Raw genomic sequence first — 17,214 nt, 5'->3', positions numbered from 1 at the left:
GTAATAATATGGATCATGTAAAATACCTGAGACAGTGGAAACTTTTAACTTGCTTTATTCTGCCAGTTTCTCCTTGTTTTAGAGCAGAAGACATTTCAGACAAGCTAAAGCTGCATGAAGAAGAAGGTCACAGAATGTTACATTGATGTATCCAGCCATGATTTGTCAAGGTGACCACATACTCTTCACCACATGTTTGAGAAAGCTGATGAATAAATACAAAGAAATATTTTCCTTCCTTCATTTACCCCTGGTGTTATTTTCTCTAGTGTGTGTGTGTGTGTGTGTGTGTGTGTGTGTGTGTGTGTGTGTGTGTGTGTGTGTGTGTGTGTGTGTGTGTGTGTGTGTGTGTGTGTGTGTGTGTGTGTGTGTGTGTGTGTGTGGCAATGTCATGGTGATGAATATGATGTATTTTCAAACATGTTTTATACAGAATATAAAACCTATAGGAATAAAAGCAATTCAAAGAATGGTATTATTGGGAGACTATGGGCTAAAACATACATTGTATGTACAGTAGCAGTAAGTTGTAAAAGCATGTACATTTATTTATTGTGCATAGTCACAGAAGTCTCAGACAAAATACATCTAGTTACAAAAAATATGATCATCAGTAAACCGAAAACATCAGAAAATAAAACAAAATTAAAGTAAGTAAAGTGAACTTTTGCTTTAGTTATATATGAGGAAAAACTAAATACATTTTCAATCCTGATCAAACAATGCTAAACTACAATGCAAGTTGGAACCCATGTTGTGCTTTGTACATAAACCACAACTTCACAACTTCACTTTCTGGTTGTGAAACTTTTGTAAAGGTTTGGTTTAATCTTATACTTTCGTTGATCATTAAAGACATTACAGCAGTCCATCATTCTTTTAGATTATACTAGTCAGGTTTAAACACAAGGTTCAAATTTCTAATAGTTCTTTAGACTGTCTGCTGTCTTCCTCTCTATACAGTATGAAACAGTTCAGTGTGTCTGCACGGTGCTGTACACCATACCCCTCAGGGCTGAAGCAGCTGGCTCCTCAGAGATGGTGGAGTACAGATGGTATATGTCAAACTGGGAAAAGACAAGAAAGGAACTGTAACATCTGTTAATATATATGACAAATATATTTAATATTGTCCCTCATGCCAGACTTACATTCTCATTTTGAGGCTGCGGCCGTTTCACTTCCTCAGAACCTGCTAGAGAGAAAGACACACAGTGAGATGATTGTTTCACATGAAGTTTGGCGTTTTATTGCAAAGTTTGTAAATCAAATAAGTTTCTCTGAATGGAAAATAAGTCTTCAGTCCGGCTGATTGAATTAAAGAATCTGATCTAAATCAATATAGTTCTCACCAGCTCTTCTTTTGTTCCAATGAATTGCAGAAACCAGCAAGATGACGCCCACAGTTACTCCACAACCAGCCACAACTACTACAAACTTCCATATCCACGTTTCTGCTTTGAAACAACAGAAGCCATAAACAATTGTTTTGCTTCTCACAACATTAACAAAAAAGTAGGAAGACATGTTCTGTGCATAACCACAATATTTCAACCACAAATACCAGTGCACACCAAATATATAAGATGGAAAGAAAAAGTATTGTTTTGTAACCGATATAAAGTTACGGAGTAAATTAGGTTGTAAACATAATGAATCACACATATTGTATACAGCTGTTTTCTGTGAGGTTGCAGGGGAATAGTTATCTTTAGTGCAGCCACAAACATTTTTAAGACATCCACAGTAATACATGTTAGCATTTTGATGCAATGACAAGAATCACTTTTTATGAACATATTCAGTGTTTCACATGTGAATATTACATAGTGAAACACTGAAACATTGAATAATTACGTCACCTGATGCTGATTTCACTGATGTTAGGAAACCAGTGTTAATTGGCGTACCAACAGTCCAAACTGGTGAATGAAGAAAAGTACCTTTCAAAATATTCATAATACTCAGAAACACATATGATTTGTGATTAGTTAAAGTCACACTTAATACATCTGTAATTCTGTTACCTGATGTTGGTTTTATAAAAGTTACAGGAGTGGAAGCACGAGGCCTACTAACAGTCAGACCTGGTTAACAAAAATCTTTTAAAACTTTCAAAATGATTGATATTGTGATTTGTGATAATGATCTGGATTTCTATTTAAATGTATAGCATGTCCTACCTGTGGTCATAGTAGATGTCGTCATAATGGATGTCGTCATAGTCTGCGTCGTGCGTGACTCTTTTTCCACAATATCTATAATAAAAGAGGATGGAGAATTTGTGCAATCACTTGAGCAATTATTTGAACAAAACCAGAAGCCAGAGAGCGTACTCTTGTGGTGTCCATGTGTATGCATGCATGTATTTTTCTGTCACAATTAAAATTTTCAAGTGACATTCATTTGATTACAGACACAAACATGGAGTTGTTTTATGGCATCTGTCACTTTTCATTTTATTAATGAATCTATTTCAGTGGCTGTTGTAGCAGTGTAGCCACACTTTCAAAAAGTGCTCACATTCACAGAAGTCCTACTGTCACATCTCAGTCATCATGTTTTACAATTAACATTAAACTTACTGATTGATAATGATAATTCTGTGTGTTATTACTCATTACTCAGAATAAAGCAGAGTCTGACAACAACAAAGCTTTTCATCAAACTGACAAAACTGCTAAATGGGAATGGACGTTGTTGAATCATTGTTTTTCACCTTTTTTCTGTCCTTTAAAAACACCTGAAATATGACGCCACGTCACTGAGTCATCTTGCACTAACAGTATATGATAACGTATCAAAGAATGGGAAAAGCAGTCACTCACTTTGTATGGTGATGGAGGATATGTCACTGTGTGGAGATGAAGAATCTAAGTCTCCAAGTTTTACAGTATAAAAACATTTCACTTGAACCTCAGCAGGTGAACTCTGATGTGCCATCTTCAGCAGCTCAGTTCCTGTCAGAGTCTTCAGACAAGAGACGTCTCTGACTTGTCCTCCACTTAAAATGTAGAAATAACACTGAGACACAGAAACAGATGATGGAGTCTGACAGTTCAGTGTGACGGAGTCTGTCTCTGTGATCATCTGTGGATTCACTGTCAGTTTAGGTGGACGAGCTGAAAATTTAAGCAGATGTTGGATTAAACAATTGAAATTTGCATTTATTTCAAAACCGTTTCTGATGATGAATTCATAATGGCAGAGGATGCCCATAGAAAATCTTAAAACACTTCCTCCGAGGACCTAACCTCAATTTTGAGAGCCACTTTTGTGTTCATACTGAAGCAAGATATCCTAATATCAAACCATAGCAGCTGTGTTCGCTCACATTGTATGATGATGGAAGATATGTCACTGTGTGGAGATGAAGAATCTAAGTCTCCAAGCTTTACAGTATAAAAACATTTCACGTGAATCTCAGCAGGTGAACTCTGATGTGCCATCTTCAGCAGCTCAGTTCCTGTCAGAGTCTTCAGACAAGAGACGTCTCTGACTTGTCCTCCACTTAAAGTGTAGAAATAACACTGAGACACAGAAACAGATGATGGAGTCTGACAGTTCAGTGTGACGGAGTCTGTCTCTGTGATCACCGCTGGATTCACTGTCAGTGTAGGAGGAAGAAGAGCTGAAAATTTAGAGATACACATAGTTGATATCACATCCTTAATAGCTGCATTAATGTGATAATATTACTAATGAGAAATTGTGATTTAATGTAGAGGAAGAAAAGAAAAATATACTGTACAACTGTACTGTGGAAAAATTGTCAAATAATAAGAGACTATAATAAACTGCCCATACAGTGATAACAGCACAGCTGGACATGAAAGATCAGAGACTGACCTTGTGCTTGAATCTTGTGAAAAGAATCTGTTGGAAATACGTGTTAACAAGGTAAAGAGACGTTATGATAATTCATTAATGGAGTCGAGATCAACATATATTTTCGGTAAAAAGAACATACATAATATAAAATCATCAGCCATGAAAAAAGAATGACACATAAGTGTGGTGTGGTGTAACATGCTGATACATAACGGCTGACATTACATATTAATGGCATGTTTGCCTGCAAGTGTGAACCTGCATTGGTTTGTAATAGTCTACATTAATAATGGAAAAATCTTGATATCAGTAACGTTGTGACCTGATGTGGTTTTCACAAGAGTTACAGAAGTGGAAGCACCGGGTTGTTAAAAGTCAGCCCGGGAAATTGATAGTATTAAAAGTCATGTTTTACAATTAACATTAAACTTACTGATTGATAATGATAATTCTGTGTGTTATTACTCATTACTCAGAAAAAATACAGAGTCTGAAAACAGCAAAGCTTTTCTTCAAACTGACAAAACTGCTAAATGGGAATGGACGTTGTTGAATCATTGTTTTTCACCTTTTTTCTGTCCTTTAAAAACACCTGAAATATGACGCCACGTCACTGAGTCATCTTGCACTAACAGTATATGATAACGTATCAAAGAATGGGAAAAGCGGTCACTCACTTTGTATGGTGATGGAGGATGTGTCACTGTGTGGAGATGAAGAATCTAAGTCTCCAAGTTTTACAGTATAAAAACATTTCACTTGAACCTCAGCGGGTGAACTCTGATGTGCCATCTTCAGCAGCTCAGTTCCTGTCAGAGTCTTCAGACAAGAGACGTCTCTGACTTGTCCTCCACTTAAAATGTAGAAATAACACTGAGACACAGAAACAGATGATGGAGTCTGACAGTTCAGTGTGACGGAGTCTGTCTCTGTGATCACCGCTGGATTCACTGTCAGTGTAGGAGGAAGAAGAGCTGAAAATTTAGAGGTACACATAGTTGATATCACATCCTTAATAGCTGCATTAATGTGATAATATTACTAATTAGATATTGTGATTTATCACAGAGGAAGGAGGAAAACATATACGGTAAAACACAACTGTGAGTAAAAATTCCCATTCAGTGATAACAGCACATGAAAGATAACAGATCAGCGACTGACCTTGTGCTTGAATCTCATGAAAGGAATCTGTTGGAAACACAACGTGTTAACACGGTAAATAGACATAATGATAATTCATTCAAAATTCACTGACAAAAAATGTTTTTGTTTCAAAAAAATGTAGAAAAATTGAAACTCCACCCAATAGTTAGTTATCAATGTGAGGCAGTGGTAGAATGTAGTGTAAGTACTGCACTGAAATACAATTTTGAGGTACTTGAGGTAAGTCATTATTGTACTTATTACTCCATTATATTTATTGGACAACATTAGTTTAATAATTACTTTGTAAATTAAGATTATTAATACCAAATAATGGAATGGACTCACACTGCAGTTCCACAATAAGTTTACAAATAAACAGCACAGAGCAACAACAACACACAACATAAAATAACCAACCATGAAAAAGATCAAATATAAGTGTTGTGTGGTGTAACATGCTGATACATAATGGCTGACATTACATATTAATGTCATGTATTTTAAGCATGACTCTGCATTGGTTTGTAATAATCTACATTAATCATGAAAACATCTACAAGAGGTTTAACTCACACATGAGGATGACAAACAACAGGCGTCCAGCCATGATGAAGCTGAATACTGAGACTGTCCAGAATCAAAGAAGACACTCGTGTGTCTGACTACATGGACTTCAGTATCATGTTGAAGAACTTTCTCTCAGGAAAACCACAGCTAGCATCAGTGAAGCACACTAAAAGAAAAGGCCTCAGAAATACACACACGTGACATCCTTTTTAAAGCACCTTGTATATGTGTTTTATTTAGATTGAATCTACCACAAAGGAGACTAACGTCTGAAGAAAGATGAGTGAGATTGTTCATCATTTCTGTTGCTCTATTGTTGTTTGATGTTTTTCCGCAGACATACAGCAACTCAGTTTCAGCTTTTTCCATACCATTAGGTACACAAACTAAACTAGAGAGAGAGAGAGAGTGTGTGTGTGTGTGTGTGTGTGTGTCTGTGTGTGTGGATGTGTATAAAACATACACTTCACTTGCGACACATGATACACGTTATCTTCTGACCTAACTTCTGTTTCTATCAGTTCAATAAAGTTCAATTAAGCCATTACATCATTCTAATGTCTGCTCTTGGGGATAATGATGTAAATAATGTAAACATCAATTAACCTGTACATAAGAAAGCAAAGCAAAACAGATGCAAGAAAAAAACACTTCTATTTCAAATGGACTTTGGAGAGCTGTACTCTGTATCTCTCATGGCTGATGTAGCTGGCTTCTCTGAGCTGCTGCTGTTGTCACTCTGTGAAAAGAAAGAAACACACATGACTTAACTGGCCTCAGTGAAGTGGAAATGTTTGACAGCATTATGTATTTGTCAAATATAAAAGTTGCAAACTTTAGTGCAAGCACATTAAGAGAACTTGCACCACCAAGTGGCCAATCAACCTGTCTAAGAGCCTTAATCGACATTGAGGAAGAGAAAAGCAGCTCACCAGTGTTTCATTCATAGGTGACGATACTGTAGGTTTCATCATAACCACCCTGCAAATTATTTAATGAAATGATAGAGAGAAGGGAGAGTGAGAGCAGCCTCATCTAACACAGAATAATCACTGCATGAAGGAAAACCTTTTAGTAGAAGCAGGAGGTTTGAAATCATCACCCTTTGTCTGTTGGGACTCACCATATGTCTCCTGCCATCTAAGAGAGAAACCAAAGCACAACGTACTACAGTAAAAAATGCTTTAAATTAAACAATATGCATAAATAATAAGAACTGTCATATTGCACTTTATGCAAATGAGCAACATACCTTTTGATTTAACTGTGACGTTTGCTTTTGGTCTGAATGGAAAAAATAGAAAACCAGGTTTTGTAAAGAGTGAGTCTTCATTACAGAAGAAAACAGAAGCACATTTCACATTTCCAAATGAATATACTGTATTACTCTCCCCAAACATCTCCAAATGATGTGACTCCTTCTTATGCTTTTTATTGAAGTTTTGTCAGTTTGTTGACTTTACAAGGATCTAGTGTGATGAATGTTTACAGTGATCTCTGAATCCTCTCTGCTATGATTTAATGTACGTTTCCAGTGTGCTGGGGGTGTTAGTTTTCCCAGAAGAATCATCACACTCCTATCAATAAGCACTTAATCTACAACTGTACCAGTGGAGCAGCTCAGAGGCGGTCAGAAGAGGACTGTGGTTGTTCTGGGCAGCTGCCAGAGTGACTGTCTGAAACTATGAATGTAAACCAGCGCAATGATGGAAAAGAAGATTTGTTTCCTTGATAATATTTGAGAAATAAGATTTCTTACCTCTTGGAATCGCATTTTTCTAGAAGATGCAAAACATAATAATCAACCAGTGATTACTGATATCAAGAAGCTTCAATAATCCCTAAATAAAACAGGGATGCTGGATGTAGCACTCATTATTTTATGTTTTGCTATCAGAAACTAATGGCAGCGGCCTTTAACTGAAATAAACATGAAGCCACATGAAAGATTTAATTTTATATTTTATAATAACTGCAGCTGTTTTTCAGAATGAACTCTCAAATTAACTTTGGTGAGGTTATTATTTTTTTAGTTCTTACCAATCCTGCTTTGAGTAAAGAGAAGTGCCAATCCAAGCAAGAGGACACCGACAGTCACAGCCACTCCGATCATCAATATCATCTTCTCTAACAAGTGCCTGCCTACAGAGTGAACATAAAGGGATGAAGACGTGCACAAACACATCTCTACTACCACCTCACTAGTTCACAGCACACACTGTTACAACAAGACGAAAAGGCTTGAATCCTGCTCGAGGACCTGAGAAACAGTAATGTTCATTAAACCCACAAGATCAAAGTGTTGGATCGATTGAACAACTTACTTCTGCTCTGTGAGATTAAACAGTTTCAGGACAAAAACCATGAAGCTTATCATGAGGGTGGTGTTAGTGGAAATGTTGGATCACAAGAACTCTTCCTTATTATTTCTTATATAAATAACAATGATAAAGCATTTAAAAACATTCCCAGCGAAGCATTTTAGCATTTGAATGTACTAATCAAAACGTAGGTCTACCTGTTGTTTCTTCACCAGATGCTGGATTTATGAGAGTTGTGTCAGCAGACGTCAAACTACCTGCAGCAGTGAGAGATATACCAGTAATGGAAGAAACAAAAACATTAAAAATGACAAATATCCCAACATTTTCTGAAAAGTCACTGTGAATAATTGAAAACTTGAGTAATTATATCACCTGTTGCTGGTTTCACTGACGTTAGGAGAGTAGAAACAGAACTACCAGCGACACTTGGTGTAGCAACAGTCTGACCTGCTGAATGAACTAAAGTACATTTCAAAATATTCAATAAAAAACATTCATATTTTATGACTAACTCTTAATATCAGTAATGTTGTGACCTGATGTGTTTTCAACAAGAGTTACAAAAGTGGAAGCCCCGGGATAGTTAAAAGTCAAATCTGGTGAATAAATTAAAAAAAAAATGTTTATAAAAGTGATATGTGATGATGTTCTGGATTGCTATGTGGATGTATAGCATGTCCTACCTGTGGTAGTAAATGGAAAGGGATTTGTGGCAGTCAATTTTATGTGTGCAAATAAATTAATGTTTGTGCTATTTCTCTTATTTGTACAATGACTTGAGTACAAAACCTAAAAATTAAAAACCAGAGAACATGTATTCAGTTGACAGTCGGTCCACCACTTGGAGACAGACTGAAATATTTGGTGGACTGCCGAGAAATATTGTATAGACATTCATGGTTCCCAGAGGATGACTTTGGTGATCACCTGACTTTTGCTCTAGCATCACCATGAGGTGACATTTTTGGGTTATAGAGAAATTTCTAGAAAACAATTGGATACATTGTTATGAAATTTGGTACTGATATCCATGGTGCCCAGAGGATGAACCCCACTGACTTTGGTGACCCCTTGACTTTCCATCTAGTGCCACCAGCAGTTTAAACTTTTTAGCTTATCCTGTGAAATATCTCAACATCTATCTCAACATCAGATGTTGGATTAAACAACTGAAATGTGCATTTTTTTCGAAACCATTTCGGATGATGAATTCATAATGGCAGAGGATGCCCATAGAAAATCTTAAAACACTTCCTCCGAGGACCTAACCTCAATTTTGAGAGCCACTTTTGTGTTCATACTGAAGCAAGATATCCTTATATCAAACCATAGCAGCTGTGTTCGCTCACATTGTATGATGATGGAAGACAGGCCACTGTCTGGAGATGAATACACTTCATGGTAAAAACATTTCACTTGAACCTCAGCAGGTGAAATCTGATGTGCCATCTTCAGCAGCTCAGTTCCTGTCAGAGTCTTCAGACAAGAGAAGTCTCTGACTTGTCCTCCACTTAAAATGTAGAAATAACACTGAGACACAGAAACAGATGATGGAGTCTGACAGTTCAGTGTGACGGAGTCTGTCTCTGTGATCACCGCTGGATTCACTGTCAGTGTAGGAGGAAGAAGAGCTGAAAATTTTGAGGTACACATAGTTGATATCACATCCTTAATAGCTGCATTAATGTGATAATATTACTAATTAGATATTGTGATTTATCGCAGAGGAAGGAGGAAAACATATACGGTAAAACACAACTGTGTGTAAAAATTCCCATACAATGATAACAGCACATGAAAGATAACAGATCAGAGACTGACCTTGTGCTTGAATCTCATGAAAGGAATCTGTTGGAAACACAACGTGTTAACACGGTAAATAGACATAATGATAATTCATTCAAAATTCAGTGACAAAAAATGTTTTTGTTTCAACAAAATGTAGAAGGATTGAAACTCCACCCATAGTTAGTTATCAATGTGAGGCAGTGGTAGAATGTAATGTAAGTACTGCACTGAAATACAATTTTGAGGTACTTGAGGTAAGTCATTATTGTACTTATTACTCCATTATATTTATTGGACAACATTAGTTTAATAATTACTTTGTAAATTAAGATTATTAATACCAAATAATGGAATGGACTCACACTGCAGTTCCACAATAAGTTTACAAATAAACAGCACAGAGCAGCAACAACAACACACAACATAAAATAACCAACCATGAAAAAGATCAAATATAAGTGTTGTGTGGTGTAACATGCTGATACATAATGGCTGACATTACATATTAATGTCATGTATTTTAAGCATGACTCTGCATTGGTTTGTAATAATCTACATTAATCATGAAAACATCTACAAGAGGTTTAACTCACACATGAGGATGACAAACAACAGGCGTCCAGCCATGATGAAGCTGAATACTGAGACTGTCCAGGAATCGTCTGAAGACTACACTTGTGCATCTGACTGCGTGGACTCTGACATACATAAGTGCAATTTTGCAGAACTTGCTCTCAGGAAAACCACAGCTAACATCAGAGCTGAATCACACTAACAGAGAGGCCTGAACATGTGATATATGTAGATCAAATCTACCACAGTGAAGGTTGACACACAAACCATTCAACACTGAAATATTTTTAGAATTAGTAAATTTCTAATTTCCAGTTTATATGCTATTGACCAAAGCTTACTCACCAATTCAATAGATTGCTGACCTGAGGCACTGTTGCATTTTGTTTTAACTGAAACATATTTAACAGCCTCTTTTTTAAAAAGAAAATGGACTTAACCCCACCAATCCAAATAATTTTAGACCCATCTCAAAGCTGTTTTTTTATTCCAAAGTTTAATAGAATTTCGTTTTGTTTTTTGTTTCTTTTGTTTTTTACATAATGGGATTAAATTCTAGTATTTTTTTTATCATATAAAGCATTACAACAAAGACTTCATACTTCAAACTTCATATCATGTATTGTCATCTATCCTCTGTCCTATCTGTTTTAATTAGTTCAATAAATCTACAAATGCTATCAGTTCAAAATGCTTAGTCCAATAAAGCCATTGCAGCATTCTGAAAAATGGGGGGGTGCACTTTTAAGTATGTTCCTGCATTTTGCAATTGTTAAAATAAACCTGTTGCACATGTTTAGTTTTTGTCCTCCCACATAGCCAACAAACCAGTAAATGCACATTTTCATGTTCCTGTTCATGTTCTCTCCACTTTTAAGCAGAACAGAATTTGCACCACCAAGTGGCCAATCAGCACTATTAGTTCAGTTACCCATCCACATAATGTTTCACTATGTAGTGAGTTTTCCTCTTCAAATACCTGACAAGTTGTACTTTTCATGGTTGTAACAGATGACAGGGTAGGGGGCTAAGAAGCAGAATTCCATTTGTGATCAAATTAAAAGTATCTGTCCTTAATCTACACATTCAACTCATTTTTGACTCACTTTTCTGTTTTAAATATCATAAAATAGTTCCTGAACAACTGAATTTCTGTTGTTTGCATTGAAAGAAATGTACTGATTGTTACACACATAGCACTAAAGCTCTTTAGCTAATCCTCACTGTTGCTTTATTTCCCCATAGTCTAATACTGGCGCATTAATTTAGGACTGTAATCAAATGCGTACTGTACGTCATAGGTGTCTGGTTATACTGTCTGGTTAGTAAAAGTTAATCCACATACAATCCAGAATATTCAGTGGCCATGGTATAAATCTAAGTATTCATATGCAAGTTTGACAGTGTTACCCCTACACTGTAAACATTTTAGTGAAAGCCACTGTTTGGTTGCCAAGGCTCTTTTGTTTCCGATGGTCGTTATAACTGGACGACTTTCTCCTTCGACATACAGGTCACATGTGGTGTTGTTAATAGCAGATCCAGGCAGTGAGCAAGTGAAGGTTGAAGACTCATCTGTGGCTTTTGACCTACAACAGACATTCAATAAGTCATAAAATGTAATGTGCTGTTACACATAGAAAGTATGTTGCAGCTGTGTAAGCAATTATAATCAGCAATTTCAAATATGGTTCTGACATTTAAATGCGACTGAGTGCCTTTATGTGATCACCTGAGGATTCAGTCAGTTTAGGTGGAAGACTTGCTGATAATTTATAGGTAAACAAATGTCGTATTAAATATATTCCCAAATAATGGCATATACATGATGATAACACTCCTAATGAAATGTTGTGATTTAATGTAGAGGAAATGGACAAAAACTAATTGTACAATCAAACTGTGCAAAAATTATCAAATTAACAGCAGACTATAAGATATTCCTCACACAGTGCCATAAATATTAAGATATCAGGGACTGACCTTGTACTTTGACCTCATGAAAGGAATCTGTTGGAAAAACAATGTGTTAACAACAAATTTAAACACAATAACTCATCATAATTTCAATGAAATGCAGAATGATTAAAACATTCTGACAACAATATACAGTTTATAATAACAACATGTAAGGGCTAACATCTGTACCAGTATTAGTATAAAATAATCTATAAGATAAGAGGTTTAACTTACACGTAAGGACGACCAACAGCAGGTGTCCAGCCATGAGAATGCTGAATACTAAGACTGTCCACAAATCCACCAGTTTAATGATACTATCAGACAGGCCACAGAAAAACAGGTACCTGACCTTGTCTGTGAAGCCCCAGTACATGTTGTATATTTCGATCTAATATAGCAGATTGTCGGCTACCTGGTGAAGAGAGATGGCAGAATGGAGTCATTTTATCATTTCTGATTTTATGTGTTTGTTCTAGAGCAGCCTTTTCTGCTTTTTCCATTGTACTGTATTATCTTCATGTCAGTTGCAACCCTGGTAATGTTTCTGTGTTAACAGTTTGCAGAGTTCCTAAACCATAAAGCTAAATTCCAAAACGTGGCTGCATCAAGTGTTGCAGAATGTGGCAAATGATCCAAAAGATGTGACATGTACAAGTCCAAATACCACACTATGACGAATTACGATGCCACCAAATGTGTAGTGGCAGTGGGAAAGACACATGTGAAGAATAAAAACAGGCCGGCTAAATTTATCCAATAGAACAAAAGCTAATAATAGAGCATATGTAACTGTTTCTTTGATGTGAAGGGGGGACAGTAGGAAAATAGTGAGACTGCCAACTCAGCAATATGGTTCTCTATTTGTATTAATATTAGGCCTCCATCTTATGTGAACAGAGGTTTGACAGTATTATGTGACTCGTATACTGTAAGTGTTAGTGGATGTCAAAATCCATGACTGACAGTCAGCGAAGGATTTCTGAATAATGTTATATTCACATTTAAAGCAGAGAAAATGCCCAGGCAAACTGTAGCTATGGTGACCCATTAATTACATACCAGTGTGGCTCTTTTATCCATATTTATATGTCAAAATAATCCCAAATGTAGTTAGCACTGACAAAACCATTAAATGCAAGTTCTAGCATGATTTCTTTCTGCATTTAATTAATTGTACTTACCATTTATTTATCATTACCTACAGTGTATTCATGTACCATGTCAGTCCTGCTATCGCTTAATGTATAGTCTGTTTTCAACATGACAGTGTAAGGTATGTTGATCATTTTATCTACATTGAGTTCAACAAAAGGCTGACCACACAAGAACATCAAAACCACTATGCAGGCTACAAAAACAGCAATATACTGACCACTTCCACAAATGTTTTTCCAAACGAGAAGCATTTCACTAAATGTTGCAAAAGACGGATTGGATTTTGGCGAGGAGCGACACAACACATTTATGCTTTAAGAAGGTGGATGAAGCCTTTGGCGACGATCACAGGTGGCTTTAATTTACAGACCCTGATGAATTGCTAATGGTGCGATTTGATTCACCTGGTCTCATTTTACCGGAAGCAACAGCATAAAGACGGAGGCGCTGAACGTGCAGGTATAACGCACTTTTAGACTTCACGTCACCTGCTGCTTTCTGTGTCTTGTTTTTCGGATTCTCAGTAATGCCTCCTAAAAAGCCAGCAGCAGACTCCGCTGACCCTCCTGTGCCGTCCTCCAGTGACGCTCCGCTGGAAGAGAAAAAATCAGGTCTGAGCGCAAAGGGCGACAAGTCAGACAACCTTTTCCATTTTTTTATGTATAAATCTGTATGTTTGCTCTCTAGATGCAGCGGCGCTGCGCAAACTTGCAGCTCATCCATCCACAGCGATCATGGTGAAAGAAGCACTGAAAGAGTTGGACTCGCGCAAAGGGGTTTCATCCCAAGCGATACAGAATTATATCAAACAAAAATACCCCTCGGTGGATCTGGTGAGGTTGAAGCACTTGGTCCGTAGAGCCCTGAAAAAGGGAATCGAGACTGGCACGTTGGTGCGACCTGCAAACTCCAATGTCACTACAGGCGCAATGGGAAAATTTAGGGTAAGGTGTCATAAGTCTACAGCTTCATCAAAGCGGGTCAAAGAACGTCATTAATAGGGTATTTTTTTTGGTCCCGTCTTAAGCTTGCACCAAAAGTCAAGGAGGCAAAGCCAAAAACTGAGAACACGGATCCAAATGTGCAAAAGGCGCCCAAAGCAGCCAAAGATGGAGCCAAGAAGCCCAAAACAGCAGGTATGGAAAAATGGTACAATGACAACCAGTAATATATAAGTTTTATTGGGTGTCTTTTAATAGTCTAACTTCCTAAAGGTGCCACAAAGAAGAAAGAAACTGCCAATGAACCGGCCAAGTCACAGGAGGTGAGAGACAATGTTTGTGCTCTGAGAGGAAAAACCATGACGAAAGGTCAGGTTCTCTCACACATACTTGGCTTTTAAAAAAGTGGACAACATGGTAAAGTTGTTTTTTGGTGGGGGGGTTTAAATAACAATATTGGGCCAAGAAAAATACACAGCAATTTAACTTTTTTTTCTCCCCACCAGAATTTAATGATTAGAAAACAGCTTTTAGGCCATCTACAGAAACTTTGGGACATACAACTGTTTAAATATAATAAATAGAATATTTTTCTCACGGCAGTGCCCTGTCAGTTCAGTAAAACTATAACAAGGAGGAAAATATCCATGTTGCTGTAAAACAATTTACAAAACTTCAAAATACATTATCCCAGGGATGAAGGGGATGTTTTGACTTATGACCTAGTAATTTATAAAATTCTGGCTACAGCCTTCTGACTCTGGCTTTTATTCAATTTCAGGACTCAAAGCCTCCCAAAAAGTCAAAGAAAGACAAAGAGGCTGCTACTTCAAAGGTTGCTCCAGCAAAGAAGCCAAAAGCTAAAAAAGCTGCAGGTAAAGGGGACAGCGAGGTCGCCTCTGACTCGACCAAGACTAAAACGGCAAAGACCACCAAGGAGGCAAAGGCAGGAAAGGCGTCCCAGAGCAAGGCTACTAAAGCAGGCAGCGATGCCCCTGCTTCTAAAGCATCTGGGAAACGAGGAAGGAAGGCTGCAGAGTAAATTTATAATTCTTAACTGATGTTTTATACTGTGTTTTGCAATAAAATCTTAATTTTTGGAGTTCTTGAGGTGGTTTTTACATTCTGCATATGAAGCATTATGCTGTATGTCTTGTGTCAGGATATACAGTATTGGAGCTTCAAATACAACTGGTGTTTTATATGGACTACTGGCCTTCAACAGTTAAGGTTGCTGCCACTGTTAACAAATAAGACTGACTGTGAAAGTTCACAATCAGTCTTATTTGTTAACAGTGGCAGCAACACAATCTATTGGATGTTGGCGCTGTGAGCAAAAACTAGACACTTTTTTTTTTTTTTTAGTGTTAAAGTAATTGAGAAAGTCTGATCCGAATGCTATTGCACCTTAAGTAATGTGACATTTAGGACTCAATGCTTCAGTCTTTTCCACTAGGATTTCTGATAAAGATGCCAGAGTAATGTTTGAATTGAGACAATTTTATTGATCATTTCCATTTTCAGGGTGTTGAGTGCAGAAAAAATGATGCAGATGCTCTGAAATAGCATCCCAGTGTCTCCAGAGGAAGCGCAAGAGGAGTACAAAAATCAACGTAAGCGTGCAGCTGCATGTTTTCATCAAGGGGACGACAGTTAGCCACCGTGGACACAAATGCTAGAATGACTGCCATAACAGCCAACAGCACATTGATTAGTTTTCCAAGCAGAGTTCGAGCTGTGATATTCTCCAAACCTTCAAGCTGCACCACCTGCTGTTGCTGCAGCTTGGAAATGCGTGTTTGACAGGCCTCCAGCACCTCCTACAGGTCAGAGACAAAACTGTCAGTGAAGGTGCTCTAATGACTAACCAGGAATCACACACATACAGTACCACTCGTTTTATTTATAGCCTTTTCCATGGCAAATATTTTGACTTGTGATGATGAAATGCATCTGCCCCAGGGTCAAATCAAGTTCATGGGCCCTGTTAACCACCTGTTACTCCCACTCTCTTTGCAATGTGCAGTTTGTCTATACTGGATACCTGGTCCCAGATTTGCTGTGTGGTAATATGAATAAACACTTTAATTTAGGAATGTGCAGCATTTAACAAATTGATTGAATCAAGGACCCTCTTCAAGACATGGCATCAACAAATAGTAATGAAGCAGAACCCACAGTAAGGCCCTTATCATGTAAGTTGATATTGTGCTTTAGTGGTGTATTTTCCTAAACACATTTTCAACTACACTACCAAAAACCTGCAGGCACACAGTAATCCCGGAGCTTTAATGGCCCCTGAGGTTGTGGGGCCCCTGGGCCAGTTGCCTGCTTTGCCCAGTTGGTACTGTAATCCGGCACTGGTTACGGCAGGAAAAACACAGCTATAACTAGTAATTAATGATTGTTCATTCCAGTAAGCCTGCAATCACATTGGAACTTGCTCACCTAAATGGAACACAGCCATTATTAACGCCATTAGCGACACCTGTGTTTTTCTTTTTATGTCAAAACATCTGATGTGCGAAAGACCAGTGAAGCCTACATGAATATCCGTTGCTCTATTAAAATTCTGATGGATAATCTTCTCCTCCATGCTGGCTAGTTCCTCGTTCACGTTCAGAATTTCATTCTGGTGCAGTTCTGTCAAGTCATGAGCTGCTCTTCTAAATGTTCACACCTGCAAAATAGTAACAACAACAGCACATCACAAACAGCACAGGTTACTTTCAACCCCAAAGAGTACTATAGTAAGCATATGCTATATGTATCGTTCCTCTTCTAGGGCCTCCACAGTCACTGTGTACTCTTGTTGGTGGTAGGATGGGGCTGGACTGCAGCTGCCCTGTCATGAGGGTCCTCACCATCATCTCCTTGGGTTTCGTCAAAGTCTTTCAGGGTTGCAATGTTATCAGTGTTGCCAA

The 17,214-nt window shown here is 37.5% G+C and overlaps 2 protein-coding genes across 2 annotated transcripts; one reads left to right on the top strand and one right to left on the bottom strand.

The window, feature by feature from the left end:
* Positions 1 to 974: 974 nt before the first annotated feature.
* LOC139283143 (uncharacterized) lies at positions 975 to 10,286 on the bottom strand. Its single transcript, XM_070903102.1, has 9 exons — positions 10,253 to 10,286; positions 9,693 to 9,719; positions 9,221 to 9,502; positions 4,509 to 4,805; positions 3,335 to 3,676; positions 2,825 to 3,122; positions 2,184 to 2,293; positions 1,152 to 1,192; positions 975 to 1,067 (listed from the first exon to the last, which is right to left on the bottom strand). The coding sequence occupies exons 1-9, from the start codon at positions 10,284 to 10,286 to the stop codon at positions 975 to 977; spliced, it is 1,524 nt and encodes a 507-aa protein (XP_070759203.1).
* Positions 10,287 to 13,875: 3,589 nt separating this feature from the next.
* Positions 13,876 to 15,332, top strand: h1m (linker histone H1M). The gene is made up of 5 exons (XM_070903405.1): positions 13,876 to 13,960; positions 14,037 to 14,293; positions 14,377 to 14,485; positions 14,564 to 14,613; positions 15,072 to 15,332. Exons 1-5 carry the CDS (start codon positions 13,876 to 13,878, stop codon positions 15,330 to 15,332), a joined length of 762 nt encoding a protein of 253 aa, XP_070759506.1.
* Positions 15,333 to 17,214: the final 1,882 nt, after the last annotated feature.

The sequence above is a fragment of the Enoplosus armatus genome, chromosome 3, assembly GCF_043641665.1.
Source record: "Enoplosus armatus isolate fEnoArm2 chromosome 3, fEnoArm2.hap1, whole genome shotgun sequence".
Lineage (NCBI taxonomy): Eukaryota > Metazoa > Chordata > Actinopteri > Centrarchiformes > Enoplosidae > Enoplosus > Enoplosus armatus.
The sequence above is the reverse complement of the archived record's forward strand: the minus strand, read 5'-3'. Positions and strand labels throughout refer to the sequence as shown.